At 51.1% G+C, this 16,010-nt stretch overlaps 1 protein-coding gene across 2 annotated transcripts in view; it reads right to left on the bottom strand.

The window, feature by feature from the left end:
* Positions 1-1,028: 1,028 nt before the first annotated feature.
* Positions 1,029-16,010, bottom strand: part of pcdh17 (protocadherin 17) — a 55,852-nt gene continuing 40,870 nt past the window's right edge. For both annotated transcript variants that reach the window (XM_084668096.1, XM_084668097.1), the window contains exon 5: positions 1,029-2,154. In XM_084668096.1, the coding sequence (XP_084524222.1) occupies positions 1,463-2,154 (692 nt within the window). In that variant the 3' untranslated portion in view covers positions 1,029-1,462. The remainder of the gene's footprint in view (positions 2,155-16,010) is intronic.

Genomic DNA, 16,010 nt, shown 5'->3' with positions numbered 1-16,010 from the left:
ATGTCAATATTTTTTATGTAAACACATTAAATTGTATACATTTGCACATTTAATGATATTGTGTATAGTGTGGTAATGTGAAGGGACATTTTCTTTATTAGTTGTTCTCTTTTGGATGTTTTTCTTTGAATCAGTGGCAGTTTCCTTTACAGTTCCATGAATAAATATCCTGCCATCGGCTGGCCCTGCACTTCAGGACATGTTTTAAAAATTTCTAGCATTTTTCCGTTTCTTATTTTTTTTCTTTTCTTAAAAAATGTATAAATATCTTGTTAATATCTGGACACTATACATGAGTTCATACATATATTCATCTATATGATGAGATATCTTTTCACAGTTGAAGAAAAATGTCCCTTTTTATACAGGATTGTGATTGCCACAGGGCATGGTCAGACAAGTGAGTTTTACTATACATGAGGGACTTGAAGCTGATGATACACATGAAAGAGACACTTACACAAACTGCCGTGTGGGAGTGTGTCTGTGGGAATCTGTATTTGTGTGTGGTTGTAAATGTGTGAACATGTGTGTGTTGTTCAGTACTGTGTGTGTGCCTGTGTGTGTGTGTGTGTGCTTCACCAGTCTGGAATGTTCTATGAATGTTTAAATAGAAGTTCAAAAACACAGCTTACACATGTGACAATGACAGTTGAAACAATGATTACACTGCTCAAACCCCCCCCTATCAACCCCCCCATCCCTCCCTCAACCCTCCCCACACACACCCCCCCCACCTAGACCCTGACCACGCCCTCCACTTCGTCAGACTGACCATCCTCTCTGGATGTTAACAGTCTCATCTGCAACTTCAAACATCAATATTACAAAGTCAGAAAAGATGAAAGGGTGTTCAAGTCTCTTGGGGTCTTTGCGCTCGTCCCCGGACGACCAGTCGCAGGAACGGCGGCCGTTCTCTTCGCACCTCCGATTGTCACAACTGAGCGGCTGCTTGAACGCTAGCAGCGGCGCGCACACACACACGAAACAAACAACCCCCCCCCCCCCCCCCCCCCCCGAGACCTGGGGGTCTGACGGGCGGATGGACGGACAGTGAGACGGCACACACAGATGAGCTGCTGGGCACTTGGAGAAAAGCTGTTAGAGAAGCCGGGACAGGCGGCTTCTACCACGGCGCGAGAACGCAACACGAGAGTCCAAACAAATAGTCGGCAGACTGTTCAGCTGTCCCTGTTTACTCATCAATCTCTGCTCTGTCGTCTGCAGTAGTCACTGGTTTTAGTCGTCATGATTCATAACAGTAGCGGCATGTAGGCGTCCAGGCAAACTCCTTTCATGTACAAGGTTCATCAACGACACAATCAACAAACAAGATTGGCTCCTCAAAGAGTTCTCTTTTTGATCTCTCTTTTCCATTTTGGTGGCAGTCTGACAGGCAGAGCGCGCCCCCTCTCCTCCTCACACTCACCCCCCCTCGATCTCCCCCCCTCCCCGCAACATGTCACTTCCTGAGAGTGGCCGTCTCACTTCCTCTACAATCCTGGAGGAGTTTGTCGATGTCCCTGACCACCTGATCCGCATCCACGCCCTCCCGGCCCGTCTCCGCCCCGTTCCCAGCATGCTCCAGAACGCAGTCCATCTCCCCGGCCCCGCCCACCACGCCGGCCTCCTGGCTGATCCGCGACCGGGCCTCGGCCAGGACCTTGGCCACGGGGTCGGTGGGTGGGTACTCCCTGCTCTGTTTGTTGGGGGAGAGGTACTGCCCGTCGGGGGGGCCGTAGTGGCCGGAGCAGGACACCTGGGGGGGCTTGCCCTCGGCTCCGTCTGCTGGGCTCTTGACAGCCGAGCAGGGGGAGGAGGCGCTCTTGGTGGGGCTCCCGGAGGCGGAGGGGACCTCCTGGAGGAGGGGGCTGAGGGCGCGCTTGGCCTTCAGGTAGGGTTTGACGTTGGCCACCAGGATGGTGTGGTCGCGCCGCTCCTTGCCGAAGGTGCAGAAGGTCTTCTTGCCGTTGGGGTTGGTGGTCTCGTAGGTCTCGGTCTCCGGGACCGGCTCCATGCCCGGAGGGACGAACAGGTTGTTGCGGTAGTCCACCCCCTCCGCCTGGCTGCCCCCCGCGGGGAACTGGGGCATCCAGCAGCGGTCGGAGTGGCCTAGGACTCGACACTCCTCTGTACAGTTGACACAGTCTTCATCTGGAGAAAGAGGGAGAGAGAGAGACAGAGAGAGAGAGAAAGGGGGAGGGAGAGAGAGAGGGAGAGAGACAGACAGAGAGAGAGAAAAGGGGGAGGGAGAGAGAGAAGGGGGAGGGAGAGAGAGAGAGAAGGGGGGAGGAGGGAGGGAGAGAGAGAGAGAGGAGGGAGGGATAAAGAGAGCGGGATCGAGTGGGAGACGGTTAGATGAAGAAAAAAAAAATAGGGACAGTCTGTTAGTTTGTTTTGAAATAATATGAATCCATAGCAATATGGTGCGGATCTGTGATCAGTGCCTGATATCTGCTGTGGAATTGTCATGTACAGCAGCTAACTGTGACAAGCTAACAGTCCAAGTCCCAGAGGGTGGTCCCGGGCCAGACTGGATGAAGTGACCTGACTGGATGTGGACATGAAAGCCAAACACACAGACACACCACGCACACACACCCCACACACGTGGCACAGACAAATAGAAATGTTGGAGGTGGAGAGAGGGGGGTGGAGGAACCAGAGTAATTCTATAAAGAGTAGACACGTGTTTGTAAGGGGGATAGAGGGCACCAGCTGGTCCAATAGGCTTTTTCCATAACCATGATCAAGGCCATGGCTGAGCTTGCTGGAGAGACTCTGAACTACCCAACCAAGAGGCTGGAGGCAGCAGGAACAACAACAACAGTTGAATTTTGGCAAAGAAAAGGTGACGTTATCATAAAATTATGTCACTGCGCTTTGAAGGCGTCCCTAGATAGGGAGATGGGCTGGCCAGCCAAACGCATCCCTCTTCAATGTGTGTGTTTGTGTGTGTGTGTGTGTATGAGCGTGTGTACAAGTGGGTATGTTGTGGTGTGTGTATGTGTGTGTAGGGGTGTGCATGTGTGTACGTGTGGCATAAATGTGTAGGGTGTGTGTGTGTGTGTACATGTGTGTAGGGGTGGGCATGTGTGTAGGGTGTGTGTGTGTGTGTACATGTGTGTATGGGTGGGCATGTGTGTGTGTACAGTATGTGTATGGGTGTGTGTGGGTACATGTGCGTAGGGGTGGGCATGTGTGTGTATACAGTATGTGTATGTGTGTGTGTGTGTGTGTGTGTACATGTGTGTAGGGGTGGGCATGTGTGTGTGTACAGTATGTGTATGGGTGTGTTCCCGCTTTCATCTCTGCTCAGAAAAAACAACTCTGGGTTATTATGGGATGGCGGATGTGTCCAGACAGGATCCAGGGGAGGAGAAAACAACATAACATTTTTTCAGTTGGAAAACTGAACTAAAAGGAGGCCAGAGAAATGGCAGTAGTTCTCCCACCGATGTGGTCACACCTACTGGCCTGTTGGGCCCTGCCTCAGCCCCAGGACAGGTACTGGGATTCAAACCCTGGCTTCAGGACTGTGTGAGCTCGCGAAACTGAAGCTGATAACTTCTGAAGCCCAGCACTGGTCTACAAATCTAAAACAAAGTCAACGACAAACCTTCACTCGCTTTTATCCAAAGTGACATATAGGGGAGAATTTAAACCTGTAACATTTTGATCTGCAGTCAAATGCTGCAACTTTAAGCTACATATATATACTGTATATATAGTATACGTAAATATATGGACTGTTAGATTATCTAGTTTGATTGATCTATTTTTAGAGTGAGAGGACAGAAAACAGAGAAAGTGAGAGCGAGTGACAGGAAGTGAGATGTTCAGCTGGTGTCCAATTAGAACTAGTATCTATACTTACTCTTAGCTCGAAATGATACCAGCATGATTTAACCGACCCCTTCCTTCACCACTCTCTCTCTCTCTCTCTCACACACACACACACATACAATAACACCAATTAAACATTTAAAAGGTGTCCCCACACGATGCTGTATATAGAACATAAAACTGTAAGAAGTATAAAGCTCTGGCGCTTGTTTTGCAGCAAGGTTGAACCTCTGCAACTGTGTGTGCGACAACAGTGATGGGAACCTCCCTGTTATCCTGCACTATCCTGTCCTCATGACTGAGACTGACACACACTGATCCTACTGCACACACAGTCCAGCCATCAAGAGAAAGAGAGAGTGACGGAGAGATAGAGGGAGAAGAAAGAGAGAGAGAGAGAAATAAGAGGGTAGGCAGTATTAGATTCTACCATCTCTGCTGGTCCCTGCCTCCTGTGTTCTCAGAGATAAACCTGACACACTTGACCTCATGTCCATCCCTGAGTGGTCATCTCTCCCCTATTAGAGGCCAGAACATGCTTTTAGAAGTGGCACGCTGAGACACACACACACACACACACACACACACACACACACACACACATACACACATGCCTTGCCTTGGTCAAATAAGACAGTTTCAAAAGTTCACACTCTACACTCAGACAAGTATTCAGGTAGAGAGAGGCAGAGAGGTAGAGAGAGGTAGAGAGGTAGAGAGGTAGAGAGAGGCAGAGAGGTAGAGAGGTAGAGAGAGGCAGAGAGGTAGAGAGGTAGAGAGAGGTAGAGGGAGGTAGAGAGGTAGAGAGAGGTAGAGAGGTAGAGAGAGGTAGAGAGAGGTAGAGGGAGGTAGAGAGGTAGAGAGAGGTAGAGAGAGGTAGAGGGAGGTAGAGAGGTAGAGAGAGGTAGAGAGAGGTAGAGGGAGGTAGAGAGAGGCAGAGAGAGGTAGAGGGAGGTAGAGGGAGGTAGAGAGAGGTAGAGAGAGGTAGAGAGAGGTGAGAGGGAGGTAGAGAGGTAGAGAGGTAGAGAGAGGTAGAGGGAGGTAGAGAGGTAGAGAGAGGCAGAGAGAGGTAGAGGGAGGTAGAGAGGCAGAGGGAGGTAGAGAGAAGTAGAGAGGCAGAGAGAGGCAGAGAGGTAGAGAGAGGTAGAGAGGTAGAGAGAGGTATAGAGAGGTAGAGGGAGGTAGAGAGGTAGAGAGGTAGAGGGAGGTAGAGAGAGGTAGAGGGAGGTAGAGAGGTAGAGAGGTAGAGAGAGGTAGAGGGAGGTAGAGAGGTAGAGAGAGGCAGAGAGAGGTAGAGGGAGGTAGAGAGGCAGAGGGAGGTAGAGAGAGGTAGAGAGGTAGAGAGAGGTAGAGAGAGGTAGAGAGAGGTAGAGGGAGGTAGAGATGTATAGAGGTAGAGAGTAGAGAGAGGTAGAGGGAGATAGAGAGGTAGAGAGAGGCAGAGAGAGGTAGAGGGAGGTAGAGAGAGGTAGAGAGAGGTAGAGAGAGGTAGAGGGAGGTAGAGAGGTAGAGAGGTAGAGAGAGGTAGAGAGAGGTAGAGGGAGGTAGAGAGGTAGAGAGAGGTAGAGGGAGGTAGAGAGAGGTAGAGAGGTAGAGAGAGGTAGAGAGAGGTAGAGGGAGGTAGAGAGGTAGAGAGAGGCAGAGAGAGGTAGAGGGAGGTAGAGAGGCAGAGGGAGGTAGAGAGGTAGAGAGAGGTAGAGAGGTAGAGAGAGGTCGAGAGAGGCAGAGAGAGGTAGAGAGGTAGAGAGAGGTAGAGAGGTAGAGAGAGGTAGAGAGGTAGAGAGAGGTAGAGGGAGGTGGAGAAGTAGAGAGAGGCAGAGGGAGGTAGAGAGGTAGAGAGAGGTAGAGGGAGGTAGAGAGGTAGAGAGAGCTAGAGGGAGGTAGAATGAGGCTAGAGAGGTAGAGAGAGGTAGAGGGAGGTAGAGAGGTAGAGAGGCAGAGGGAGGTGGAGAGGTAGAGAGAGGCAGAGAGAGGCAGAGAGAGGCAGAGAGAGGCAGAGAGAGGCAGAGAACTGACATGTTTCTCTGCTGGTGCCCTCATCTGGAGAGGAAAGACAGAAGGCCAGGTCAAACCCGCCAACTAAGACATGGAGTCGATTGAAATTGTGTGTGTGTGGGAGTGTGAGAGTGTGTGTGTGTGTGGGGGGGGAGTGTGTGTGTGTGTGTGTGTGTGTGTGTGTGTGGGAGATACAGATAGAGGGAGAGACAAATAAATGTGTCCAAGCACACAGCTGAAGGGGTTTAAACCAAGCTCCATTGCAGTAGATTGAAACTCCACTTTCCACTCTCCAGCCACTGAGACCTGAGAGGACAGGACAGGATCCTACCCTGTGTTCTGTCTGATCTCTCGCTACTCCAATCTGTTTGGGCAACCCCCCCACTTCCCCCCACACCCCCATCCTTGCCCTAGGACACACACACGATTGTCCATTCACTGGGCGCATATTAACACATAAATAATCCATGCAGAAACATTTTTCTGCATTTAGTCAGAGGAGATCTGTTATAGATTATTCATGTCTGTGCCATGGAGTTAACCTTGAGGCCATCTCCTCATATCCATAACCAGACATATGACACACGAGACCAGCGGTGACTTTCCTCTGCCTCACGCCTTCTCTCCCTCTCTCTCTTTCTCTACCTCTCTTTACCTGGAACACCTCACCCTCTCCTTCTCCTCCTCTCCTTCTAACCTCACTCCATTTTGCCCCTTCGGTGGATTTCAATTCAATACGCTTCGTTAACATGAAGCGTTCAGGTTGGGCAATGTTGCCAAAGCAGTCCACGGTGAAGGGACAACATCATTATTCACATACATCAGAGAACTTAATTGTCAATACTTTCTTTTCATTATTCATTTTCTCCTTCTGTTTGTTTCCATACCTCGCACATCTCCTCTGTCTCTCTCACTCACTCTCTCTCTCTCGACTTCCCACCATCCCCCGTGTATCTCAAACAAAGAACAAAACACTTCCAGAAACAGAGACAACTCCAGCTTGCTTTCATAACCGCGACCCCCCACCCCGCCTGTGTTTACCAGGTGGGTTAGTGTGAGTGAACTCAAGGGCTCTGCGAGAGGAATTCTCTGTTTTCAAACGCTCCACCTCCGAGGGCCTGTCTGCAGAAGGTGAGTATTCTGCAGCTTGTCCTTGTATAGGGGATTCAGGAAGAGCAGTGGCTGGCTAGCTAGCAGGTACCTCGCCGTGTTAGCTAGCGAGCAAGCACTTCGCCGTCTTAGCTAGCGAACAAGCACTTTGGCGTGTTAGCTAGCAAGCAAGCACTTCGCCGTCTTAGCTAGCAAGCAAGCACTTTGCTGTCTTAGCTAGCGAACAAGCACTTTGCCTCATTAGCTAGCAAGCAAGCACTTCGCCGTCTTAGCTAGCAAGCAAGCACTTTGCCGTCTTAGCTAGCGAGCAGGTACCTCGTCGCGTTAGCAGTGGCTGGCTAGCGAGCAGGCACCTCGCCATGTGAGCGCTGCAGAGAGGAGGAAGTGGGTAGGCCTACCAGCCTGGGCGAAAATCTTTTATTAGTTCCTCATTTGTCAACCTGGATTCTCTCATGTGCCTAATGTTGACGCACGAAAAAATGCAGGCTAGACATAACGGTGTGCGGCCTGACATGTGTACACAAACACACACGCACACACAGGAAACAAGAAAACGCGTGCAGCCATTTGTGAAATGCCAATGGAGAATGAGGGAGAGATTACAACTCCCAAACAACCCACAGGAGCGCGAGCAAAACACAGCAAGCTACCTCTGAGAGCCAGGCTTTGCTGCTTTATCTGCACTACAGTTTATCACAAAGGCTATTAAAACTTCAGTATTGTCTGCCGGCTGCCTAGTGTGCAATCTCAAAGCAGACACACATCCAGCCTGCTATCAACAGCTGCTATCTAGTATTTCTCCATTGGAGGCAGCTATCGCTGGGTTGATGCTGGACTGACATTCATCACTCATATCCTCTCCTCACAATCAAAGAATACTGGGTTTCTTTCCCCATTACCTGCAGCAGACGATAAAGGTATTTTAGCTAATCAACATTGAAGTAAAGATGTTAATGGCCTAGTGACATCAACCAAAGACCAATGATAGATGATGGAGCTGATCGCCTCTTCCTGGTTCTTCTCTCTTTATCGTCAGACTGAGTGTGTTTACCTGTCTGCGTTTGTATGTGTAGCATGTGTGTGCTTGCACATCTCTGTGTTTGTGTGTGTTTGTTTATCTATGCTTGTGTGTGTGTGTGTGTGTGTGTGCATGCCAGTGTGAGTGTGCATTTGTGTGTATGTGTGTGTGTGTGTGTGTGTGTGTGTGTGCATGTGCAATAAAAAGGAGGGTGATTTCCCTAAACATCCGCCATCGCCCCAGGCATCTGCCCCCCTGGCCCATCCCACCCTTCCCTTCCTCAGTTTATTACCCAGCACCATGATTAATGTCCCGCCATCACACAGGGAGCGAGAGAGATGGAGGGAGGGAGGGAGAGAGAGAGAGTGAGGGAATTATAGTGAGAGGAAGGGAGAGGGAAAAAGAGATGGAGGGTTGGAGGAGAGAAGGACAAGATGGAGGGAGAGAGATGGAAGGAGGGAGAGGGAGGAGGAGAAGGAGGGAGAGAGACAGAGGGAGGAAAGAAGGGCAAGATGGAGGGAGAGAGATGTTAGGAAAGATGGAGGGAAAAAGAGAAAGGGAGAGAGAAGGATCTGCAGCAACAGCCCGTATGCAGTAGCTAATGCTAGCAGCCCAGAACTACAGTAGAAATATGAGGGCGGTACAGTAATGCTATGTAGCCGTGTACAATTTAAAGCTAATCCTTCTAACACATAATTACATTAGCATGCTAAAGATGTTCTATATGATTTCCCTCCTCCCCCGATGAGCAGATGCAGCCATGGCAACACAGCCCCCCACCATCCCTCTGCCCTAAGGGGGGAAGGGGGGTATTGACCATCACACACACACACACACACACACACAAACACAGGACTAATCAAACCCAGCCTGCTGGCCGGCCGGCCGGTGCCTTGGGCTCGCCCGGGGAATCAGAGTGGATAAATATCTGGCGTGGAACCGAGAGCTTTTCTTGATGGTTGACCGGCTCATCAGTCAGTCTGTTGCTTTTAAAGAACAGAGAGAGAGAGTTGGGCCTGTAAACCAGCCAGCTGGGGGCTCCGGACCACACTGACAATAACCCACTATCGCTCACCACAAGGCCTGTCCGTACCTCGCGGTATTGGGAGGTCATGTGTTGCTATTCTCTCTCTCTCTTTCTCTGCGTGTCTTTCTCTCTCGCTCCCGTTATCTATCGCTGTTTTGTCTCTCTCTCCTTTTCTCTATCTTTCTCTGCCTTGCTCTTCCCCATTCAATCGTTCTCTGCCTGTCTCTACCTTTCTTATTCTCTCTATTTCTCTCTCAGCCAGTCTCTCTCTCTCAGCCAGTCTTTCCCTCTCTCTCCCTCTCTCTTTCTCCCTCTCTCTCCCAGTGCGGGGCGTGGAGCAGAGATGTCCCCGGACCAGACCCTGTGTTCCAGCAGTCGTCCCCCAGGCTACCAGCTGGGCCCGGGAGGCTGCTGACGGCACACTTGGCTACAGGGAGCCAGGGGCCCCCCGGGGCCACACGGAACCCAGAGAGGGAGAGGAGAGGGGGAGGAGAGGAAGAGGGAGGAGAGGGAGGGTGAGGAGGGGGAGGGTGGGGAGGGGGAGGAGAGGGAGGATGAGGAGAGGGAGGGGGAGGAGAGGGAGGGGGAGGAGAGGGAGGGAGGGGGAGGAGAGGGAGGGGGAGGACCAAAGCAGCACCCGGCAAACCCAAATAAACATACAGGAATCAAAATTAATGGCTGGATGTTGAACTGAGGTGTTGTGTTTTTTTTGCAACCTAGTAATGACTGTGTTGGCCACAATGGAAACACATCCCCTGAGTGTGTGCGTGTGTTTGTGTGTGTGTGTGTGATCAACCATGCTATCTGTGTTGTGTATGCAGGCAGGCAGTGAGGGCCAGACAGACTGACTGACTTCCTCTGCCCCCCCTCCTGGCTCTGCCAGGGTCAGCTGGGAAAACCTGGTAGTCTGCTGAACAGAAGAGACCATGTCCTCCTCACGCACACACACACACACACTCCTCCACCTGGCATCCACCTGAGGCCTTTCCCATGTCCTAATCTAAATAACTGATCTAGCCTGAGTGCTTGTATAGCTAGTTAACCTTGGAACCAGCATGTGAACCAGGCACTACGATGAGTCACAGCATCCCCTCGCTGCTGTTGCCACAAATCACTTCATCAACCATCCAAAGACAAACAGGAAGAGCGACAAAGGTCGTGTGGAGTCAAAGCAGATGAGGGTGTTTCAGGTTTACCTGCCATGGTCTTTGAGAGAGGGACAATAGCCTTCACAAAGTCGTGCGGCGCAACCTTCTAGCTTCTGCAGAAGGCTACGCACAGCCAAGCTTTTCACAGACACACACATTCACCTTAGCCAAACAGAAGGTCAGATGATGCAGGAACGTTCCTCTAGCTTGTCACCAAAGAACATCCTGTGTGTGCATATCTATCTATCTGGCAGTAAATAGACTGAAAGAGGGAGAGAGAGAGAAAGAGAGAGATAATGAAAGACAGAAAAAGAAATCGAAGACAAATACTGCAGGCTCCTGACTTGCAGGGGCTGAAGGAAAGCTGTGCCATTCTTTAATCCAGCCAACATGAATATTCAGGACACGCTACAGAGGTGGACCCCTGCCCAAGACGGCTGTTTGGCCTCAGTTCTTCCCTCCCCTCCTCTGTCCTCCTCCTCTCTACCTGGCTGGTGGCACCTGGGGCTGGTGGAGGGTGGCGGGGAGAGGAGGACAAGGCTGGCTGGGAGGAGAGACGGGAAGAGGCAGCACGAAGAGGTGGGTTAATCCTCCACTTCCTCTAAGCCTGTGTAATTAGGACACAGGGGAGGGGATGACGGCGGGGAGGGGATGACGGCGGGGGAAGCTCACTGGCTGGGTCTGCCTTTTGTTTCGGCCTCTTTTCTCCATCCAAGCTGTGTTTAGACGTGTGTGTGTGTCCTTTCTCTTCAGCCCGATGATATGTGTTTGTCTCCGTGTGTGTGTGTGTGTGGTGTGCACACAAGCGTACGCACACACGCCTGAGTGTGTTTTCCGTTTCATGTCTCGCCCTCCTCCTTTCTTGCCCGCGTGCATGCGAGCGTGTGTGTGTGCCTGCCCCCCCCCCCCCCTCCCTGTGTGCACGACAAAGATTTTCTCCTGTCCTGTTGTTAGTCAACACAGGTGCGTGTAGACCGGGTGTGGGAGGGGGCCGTTCCCGCGGTGACGACCCAGGACGTGAGGTAACAGCTGGGCCCAGACTGGCCGCCAGCCCTGCACCTGGCCCTCCCTCCTCCAGTCCTCCACAGGAGTGCCTTGTGGGTTGGAGCAACACCAGAAGAAGAACAAAACAACACGACAAGGGTTTCTCTCTCTCCCGCACTCCCTCTCTGCCCGCGCTTGTCAACAGCGTTAATCTGTGTGTCTGCGCACCAGGCCTCAGAAGAGACGGCGGGCTAGACACCAAGACACGCACCGACCAGAGCTGAGTACACGACACACATACACAGGCGCACACACACACACACACACACAGGCAAACACACACACAGGCAGACACACACACACAGGCAGATACACATACACAGGCACACAGGCACACACACACACACAGGCAGACACACATACACAGGCAGATACACATACACAGGCAGACACACATACACAGGCACACACACACACACAATCGACGCTGAGAAAGAGGGGATTTAACGGCTAAGCCTTCAAACGACTGTGACTCACCTGATAATTAGCATTAAATCTGGAGAAAAAAAAGACAATTCCTTTCAACCGCTTGATAAGATACCGTTTCTTTTTTGTTTAGGAGAGAAGAGAGGAGCAGGCTCAGAGATGACTGTTCCTCTAAGGAGAATGAAAGGGGCTTTGTCACTGACTCACTCAGGGTCGCTTTGAGATGAACTCCACCACTAAAAATAACTATGCATGTGCATCTGCAGTATTAAGATTAATTATCTGCTTTCTTTGGTGGTTGTTGCAACTTTGGATAAGGTACTGCAAAACCCTCGCTTAAAGTTAAGTCATTAATTTACAAATTATTGGTAAAGTAACCCATACATCTATAGGTTAGTGTGTTATTATTGTTGCAAATCAAAAGTCCTTTCCTAAAATCGAATAATAACAAACCATATTTATCTATAAATTATATTTATGCATTTAGAGATGTTTACTGCAGACACACACACACTTCTACATCCCCTGAAGTTCTCCAGTACCTCATGTCTCCTTAGTAGGATGACTCACTGCCTTCTAGCCTATCAGGTGGGTTAGGAAGAGTCGAGATGAAGAGAGAGGACAAAGGAGGAGGAGAGGAGGGAAGGGAGAGAAGGAGAAGCAGGAGAAAGGGAACTGCATATGTGATGTGGGATATTTGCTTGCTGAGGGCTGGATACAGAGAGTCAGAGAGAGGACCATATCGTCTGCTGTACTGTTGTGTGATGACCCAGTGTTCAGGGACTCATATCCCTCCCTCTCCCTCTCTCTCCCTCCCTCTCCCTCTCTCTCCCTCTCTCTCCCTCACCATACATGAACAGCTGGACATTGACCTTTAGCCCGGGGCTAATAAGAAGGAAGACAAACGCTGTACACAACTGAGTTCCCATAATGCCTTGCTACACCTCTGCCGGCGGCATGCGGTGTGACTGAAAGATCACCTTGGCAACAGCTGGGAGGTCAGTATGTGTCAGGGACAGGGTTAGGATGTTGCGGCCAAGTTGATCTCAAAGATCTCTCTTCTCACACACACACACACACACACACGAACAAACAGACACTGCAGCTGGTGCAGATCAAGTTTCCTATGTACACAGTGGGAGAGACCAGGGACTGTGGAAACTGAGGCTCCATTAGGGCTCAATGAGGCTTAGACGTCATAGAGGAAACTACAACTGGGGTCAAGGAACTGTCTGAGTAGTCATGGCAACTGTGAAACACGATTAGGGTAAAAAAGATTCAGGAAGGAAAGTATTGATGATGCGGATGATTCAGATCGTTCTCAGACGGATGGAATTCTGCATAACTGCCGATATTTGTCATTTATTGACATTATCTTCTCCTTCTGGAAAACATTTCCACGGTGACGTCTTTACACTAACTGTTATTGTAGTTGGACGTTGGGTGATTATTACCCAAATCACCAAACCACGATCAATATCAGTCTGATTGCAGATCCGCCTGCGTGGCAGATCCTATTGACTGTTAAATCTCCTGCTTCAGGAGGACTAACAGACACCATCAATCAAGGATGTCCTTTTAAAACTCCACCTGAGTGAGTTAGGAGAACTTCAGCTCGCGAGGGAAATATCTGTCCTGAAAGAGCTCCACTGTAGAACGCCACAACGCTCCACCACTCCCCCCAATCATGGCGGGGAGGAGGAGGGGGCAGGTTGAGGGCGCTGTGGAGACGGGGCTAAGTGGAGAGGTGAAGAGGCGAGGAGAGGTAGAGAAAGACGAGTGGTGTTGGGTTTCGACCGCCGCAGGGCCTAATGCATTTAGGGAGTCAACTGACACACTCAGAAAGTATTAGAACTCCACCCTTCCACCCCCCTCCACCCCACCCCTCCACACCACCCCTCCACATCACCGCTCCACCCCACCCCTCCACCCCACCCCTCCACCCCACCCCTCCACTCCACACCACCCCTCCACCCCACCCCTCCACCCCACCGCTCCACACCACCCCTCCACCCCACCCCTCCACCCCACCCCTCCACCCCACCCCTCCACTCCACACCACCCCTCCACCCCACCCCTCCACCCCACCGCTCCACACCACCCCTCCACCCCACCCCTCCACCCCACCGCTCCACACCACCCCTCCACCCCACCCCTCCACCCCACCGCTCCACACCACCCCTCCACCCCACCCCTCCACTCCACACCACCCCTCCACCCCACCGCTCCACACCACCCCTCCACCCCACCCCTCCACCCCACCCCTCCACACCACCCCTCCACCCCACCACTCCACACCACCCCTCCACCCCACCCCTCCACCCCACCCCTCCACCCCACCCCTCCACCCCACCGCTCCACACCACCCCTCCACCCCACCCCTCCACCCCACCGCTCCACACCACCCCTCCACCCCACCCCTCCACCCCACCGCTCCACACCACCCCTCCACCCCACCCCTCCACCCCACCGCTCCACACCACCCCTCCACCCCACCCCTCCACCCCACCCCTCCACACCACCCCTCCACCCCACCCCTCCACCCCACCCCTCCACACCACCCCTCCACCCCTCCACACCACCCCTCCACCCCCAGTCTGACACAGTGTCTGTTTTGCCCAGCCCAACCAGCCCAGGCACACACGAGGCAGTCCAACCCACCTCCAGTTTCAGGTCATTGGTTTAGCATTGACGTTGCACCCCCAGCCCTCCCTCAGCACTGTGTACCGTCTAGACTGGGCTTGCTCTGGATAAACACACGCAAACACGCACACACACACACGACGCTCAGGGCAAACACTCACGTACGCAGATAATGGTACGTACGCAAAGCCACAGGACAACAAACACACTCACAAACGGAAGCGCACACGCAGACACACACGTACGCTATCTCTGTTTGGCATCTTTTCATAAACATGATTTGATTAAAACCAATTCCTTGACAGGGAATGCAATAGAGAGCCTATTAGTCTGGCGTTGGAGATGGGGGGGGATAAATGTTTCACATCATTTCGTTTTCACAATCTCACAATCAGATTTCTATTTTATTCTTCGTGGCCTTTATCTCAAGCCATCCGCCTCTCCTCGCTCGGGTCAGTTATGAGTTGGAGAACCCTTCATGGCCCAGTTCAAATTGAGGCCAGCACAATAAACAACACAACTAAAGAAATAAGTACCCCCAGACCTCGCTACGGAGACTGTCGCCGTGACGGCGAAAATTGGAGCGCTGTTGAGAATTCCATTTCATTGGTAGGCAGGGAATTTATACGGCGGCATGGAAAACTAACTGTGACAATCTGAATCTCAGATGATTCAACGTGGCGATTGAAGATTAAGGTCAAAGATTAGGAGATTTATGCTGGATAAGAATGGGATTATACAAGATCAAAGATGTTAAATCACTGATCAGAGATTATCAACGAAACACACATGCACACATGAGCGCACTAAGGCCTTGTAAACTATGTTGTCGCACACGTGTTACCATCATTCTGGGACACTTTTACAGAAAACAACAACAGCCACGTCAAACTCTTTTTAGGAAAAAATAGAGGAAGTGACATCATCTCTGTTTCCTGTTTTCAGGCTCAGGGTGATGTCTGCAATAGGCTGACACTGGGACACAGCAGCCACACTGGTAGTTTCTCTCTCTCTCTCTCTCCCTCTCTCTCTCTCTCTCACTCTCTCTCTCCCTCTCTCTCTCTCTCTTTCTCTCTCTCTCTCTCTCTCTCTCTCTCTCTCTCTCTCTTCTCTCTCCCTGTCTTTCTCTCTCGCCCTCCCTCTGTGTGTGTCTCTCTCCATGTCTCTCTGTCTTTCTCTCTGCCTCTTTCTGTCCTTCTCACTCTCTCTCCCGGTCTGACTTACAGTGTCTCACTGTTTTTAACTCTCTCTCTCTCTGTCTGTTTCTTGTTCCTGTCTATCCCGGTCCAGTCATTCTATGAAGGCCGTATGATATGAGAGAACACGTTTTAGTTTTTTTTGTAGTTTATCATTGATTATCTTGAGCATGGAAAAGCTGAATAAGTTAGAGGTTTCATTGAAGTGGCAGTCAAGCCCACTCTATAGGACTGTGAGCAAACACTCTGCATGCTCCCCTTCTTAATCCCAAGTCAGCCAGCCAGAAGTAATCACATATCTCTCACACACACAAGCACACATACAAGCACACACCACACACACCACACACACCACACACACACACACACACGCACCACACACACACACGATGAGCCAGTGCCTCCAAGCTCCAACGAGTTCATGCAAATGAACAAATGCAAATTCAGCTGAAAGTCGGTCGCCTTAACTGCCTTTTGAGGAAAATTTGCCGTGTGTACTGTGTGTGTGTGTGTGTACTGTGTGTGTGTACTTTATTTATGTATGTGTACTGTATGTA

The sequence above is a fragment of the Hypomesus nipponensis genome, chromosome 12, assembly GCF_054491055.1.
Source record: "Hypomesus nipponensis isolate SF chromosome 12, ASM5449105v1, whole genome shotgun sequence".
NCBI classification, from domain to species: Eukaryota; Metazoa; Chordata; class Actinopteri; order Osmeriformes; family Osmeridae; genus Hypomesus; species Hypomesus nipponensis.
Note: the sequence above shows the minus strand (reverse complement) of the source record. Positions and strands in the feature narration are given on the sequence as shown.